Source organism: Suillus subaureus (assembly GCF_016647635.1).
Source record: "Suillus subaureus strain MN1 chromosome Unknown BJ212scaffold_196, whole genome shotgun sequence".
Lineage (NCBI taxonomy): Eukaryota > Fungi > Basidiomycota > Agaricomycetes > Boletales > Suillaceae > Suillus > Suillus subaureus.
The window spans coordinates 26,128-30,477 of NW_024538752.1; the positions used below are offsets into that span (position 1 = coordinate 26,128).

Here is a 4,350-nt window from a genome sequence, read left to right on the forward strand (position 1 = left end):
CCAAGTAGGGTGAGTCTTTTCTTGTCATTCCGACCTTTTGCATGACTCAAAGTCTTGTCAGACTGGGTCAGTGCACCTCGCTTATAATTCAATATATCCGCCTGACTTGTAGAGTAAAGCCATTCTCAAGATTAATGGTGAAAAGTTATTGCAAATTCAAGATGATGGGGGATTCTTAAGGTGGGTTAATTCCAACCCTTGACGGCTTATACTCACTATGATTAGCTTGATGCGCGAATACTTCGCCTCGCTTGGTGACTCTGCTCATCCAGAGTCCGCAGATCCTCGGACAAGGGCGATAACACGCTTCCAAGAGCTACTTCTCGTCTCGTTCCGGGAGTTCGCTGTGATTTCCGACGAGACAATTCTCTCCGAACGTAGAAAGTACAGAAACGAAATCGTCAACAGCATCGAATCCTTCTCTAAGCGCTCGGCGATCAGAAACTTGAAGACGCTCGGAAGATTTACCAAGGAGCAAGCTGGGTTCATATACGATGCTTTGTACAAGGCCATGTGTGAGGTTCCGCCACCACCGGCTGTTGCTCCACCGCCATCGCTCTTGACCACGAATGATGGGAACCAAGAACGAGCAGAGACTAGGATTTGGTATACCGACTTTCCAAGTTTTTCTCAGTGAAATCTTGACCTGGGCACGGAGCGAGAAGATTGTGATCAATGGTTTTCCAGGTATTTCTATAATCTTTATGTCTTGATTACTGACCTTGACGCGAATAAAGCAACGCATCGACCGCGAGGTTGCAGAACACGAGCTCATCGACCGTCTCTTTTATTTTTGGGACACCTCGTGCAACGGCTCTTTGTCGTTCCAGGCATGCTTCTTGATGAACGAACAAAAAATTAATGCTCACGAATACCCCCAGGATCTCGTGTCTGGTCTAGATGGTGTAATGCTCAATGATTTGATGGAGAACATTGAATGGTTCTTTAATCTGCACGACAATAATAAAGATGGGTATTTAACCAAGGATGAAGTCCTGACTCTCTCCGAGTCGTTTCTTGTCAGTCTATCCACTTTTTCTGACGTTCGTGACTGACTAGCCATAGTTCATTTTCCGTCATGAGATCGGCGACGCCTACCTAGGAGCCGTCAGCAAATTTATGACCAACGCTTTCGAGTATGGTGATAGTCTTCTGCCACAGCATACCGATAGCAAGACCGGAGCAACAGGACCTCAAACCATTGGGCACAACCAGCCATACCTCAACCTTGCTACGTGTGTTACCCCGTATGACCCCACAGAATCAATCTTACGTTTCCTATAGGTTCCGGATGGTCGTTCTGGCTGACGAGGTCTTGGAGTCGTTCTTCGAAACCGATCTTTCTGCCTCATTCAGGCTGGAGCCCGTTCCTGACCTTGAGTTACCTCCGGCATCAAGCGGCTTCTTGGGTGACCTGTGGTCTAACATCGCTACCCAGGACAACAAGAAAATGTTCAACAGACTGAGCGACGAGCTTGGTAAGACCATAGGCAAGCATCAGGTATGACAGTTAGTATAATTATCACTCGACAAAGTTAACATTTTGCTTGCAGGTTATCTATCGTCCTACAATCGGACGATTCACAAAACTCGAAGAACCGACGGCCCGGGAGTCGCTCATTTCTCCACCGACCAAGACCACCTCGGGAAGTTCTTTGGATACTGTTTTAGTATCAAGCTCGTCTTCAACTCTCGACGCGTCATCTATCCACGACAGTGGTCCGTCGTCCGCATCAGTGTTTTCTCCGATGCCCCACTTCAAAGCGGTCAATGCGGCATTCATGGAGCGCACGCCGTTTGCCATCGACGACGCAGGTGATGATGACGACGATAGTGATTTAGACATGGTCCATGGTGAAGATGATGATCAAGTTTTGGACGAGGTGAGTGGTTTTCTTCATGCAAGTATATTCGATGATGCTCAATGCCGTAGGTGGATGCCTTTTTGGAGGCGCATGATTCAGGGCTTACTGAAGCGGACAAGGAGGTTGCAAAGGGTAAGATATCAGTTTTCGTCTGCATGCATAACCTCTGATCATGTTCAATCAAACTCAGATCTTCTTCATGCTGAACCTGTCAAGTAAACGGGTGTTTCGTGTTAAAACTCTCACGTTTATGCTATTGTTCAGCTTTTCATGCATTTGCGAGTTATATATCAAGTGTAGGATAGTGTACAAGACAAATAACCGATACTAGGACTAGGTATGCAGTACCAGCACACAATGCACATCTGTCACGGTCGATCAGCATGTCGACCCACGATCAGACCATATGCGAACTGTAAGGTCTGGCTCGATGGAGCCAGACGCAATCATGTTTTGCTGTGGGTGAGTAGCCACAGCGACAACAACACCTGGACACCCAATTAAGTTGTCAAACCCGGCAAGGAGATATGATCCTTACCTTCATGTCCTTCAAGAATCTGCACTACCTCACGGCTTTGAAGATCCCATATATAAACCTTTGGTCTTCGCTCCCAGAAACAATCCATTTCCCCCCAGTAACACTGAAACAGGCCGCTATACAGAACTTCTCATTGCGATGACCTGTGTATGTTTTCAAGCAGCGCGACGTGTGATAGTCCCATAATCTGATTGCACTGTCATGAGCAGTTGAGAGAATGTACTTGGAGTTGGGTGAGAACTGTACGTGTTGGCTGAAGATCCATAAGAGATTAGAGAACCAGATGAGCAGTGGCAGCTGATGGACATACCATACAGCATCGTGTCCTTCAGCGAGGGTTTTCAAACATTGACCCGTCGTGGTGTTCCATATCCGGCTGTAGTTGCGTCAGACAGGTAAAGAAGTAATAATTTGGACTCACATTAGCCCATCAAGAGCACACGAGACAATCAGGGTGGCGTCTCTGTTGAAGTGTACGGCAGTAACATAGTCAAGATGCGCATGCAAAGTCTTCATGCATTTTCCTTGGCTTGATGTGAGAGACTGGACAGCTGAATGCAAGCAACCTTTGCGCACCTCTTGTGACATTCCATATTCGAACATCACCATCACAACCTCCAGAAACAAGGAGGTTGGATGCAGTGTTGTAATTTACACAAAACACGAAACTCGAGTGCCCTTTGAGATGTTTCGTTGTTAACCCCTGACTTGCGGTATGAGTCGACCGGAGGATAATTCCGCCATTGATGACTTACAGAATCAACGTTCCATATCCGTACACTGGTGTCATCAGACGCTGATGCGAGATATACACCGTCCGTTGACCACGCGATATCTGATAGTCCTTTGGTATGGCCACTCAATTTCTGATTAAATCCCCTGTGAATGGAGACCATATTTTTACCAGATTATCTGCAGCTACACAAACAAGAACTAATTCAAACACAACCAGTCCTAGTGAGCTGCATACGAACCGCAAGATGCAAGTAGCGTTCCATCAGGACTGAATTTGACGGCAGATATAGATTGCGTGTGTCCCCTCAGTGTGTGACGAAGTTCATAATTTGGCCTTTCTCTGCCTGATGTTGCTGGCGGAGGCGCTTGAGGGACTGGCTGCGGTGCTGGCTGGGGAGGTTGTGGTGCAGGAGGATGATTGTCTGGTACCTGAGGGTCGTCCTCAGTTGTTTGAGAAGCATTATCATCATCAGTTGTAGAATCGTCCATTCCGGCGAGTGGATCCATGACGATTTATACCAGATGTGGAACTTCAAAAAGGTATGTACCATAATTCCGCCGTTGATGGCATTTGCGTATATTTGTCAGAGCCTTGTGATTTCAACAAACCACAACAACATTCAGTGGTCATTTTTCTTTCTTCATGAAGTTGGGACGTTGCAGGCTCCATGCTGGCATCCACTCCTAATGTAGCTGCGATTTCAAGAGCATTTCACGTACTTCCTACGTTACGGGCAGGTGGCAGTGGCAGTTCGAGGTGTATATCGTCCAGAGCCAATGTTATTTTCAAGGATGCGAAGTCCGCAGAATTTCTTGCTGCTGTTGGTGAAAGAATCTCTTTCTTTGCTAGGTGGGCTTCCTGAGGTGAGTCATTTCTATATCGAGCACTCCACATGGTGCAGGCTTGTGAAGGTAGTTGTAACAGGTCGAGCAAATGTTGGAAAATCATCCTTGCTTAATGCTGTGATTGGGCGTAGAGATCTTCTTTTCACCAGCAAAAAAGCTGTGAGTCGTTATGGACTTAGCGCTGTATGCCACTATATGCTGGTTTTGCGCAGGGCCGAACACAAACACTCAACTTTTTCCGTGTTGGATCTCCCCCTGGTCGCTTGGTCGTCGTCGACTCTCCGGGATATGGTGCCAGGGGCCGACCCGAGTGGGGTGCCCTTTTCAACCATTATCTAGAAACTCGGAAGCAGTAAGTTTCTCATG

The 4,350-nt window shown here is 47.1% G+C and overlaps 1 protein-coding gene across 1 annotated transcript; it reads left to right on the forward strand.

Annotated features, from left to right (window-relative positions):
- Window positions 1-3,849: 3,849 nt before the first annotated feature.
- Window positions 3,850-4,340, forward strand: BJ212DRAFT_1581989 (uncharacterized protein; the record flags this gene model as incomplete). The annotated part of the gene is made up of 3 exons (XM_041342314.1): window positions 3,850-4,002; window positions 4,051-4,143; window positions 4,197-4,340. The coding sequence occupies exons 1-3, from the start codon at window positions 3,916-3,918 to the stop codon at window positions 4,338-4,340; spliced, it is 324 nt and encodes a 107-aa protein (XP_041185540.1). The 5' UTR covers window positions 3,850-3,915.
- Between the last annotated feature and the right edge of the window lie 10 nt (window positions 4,341-4,350).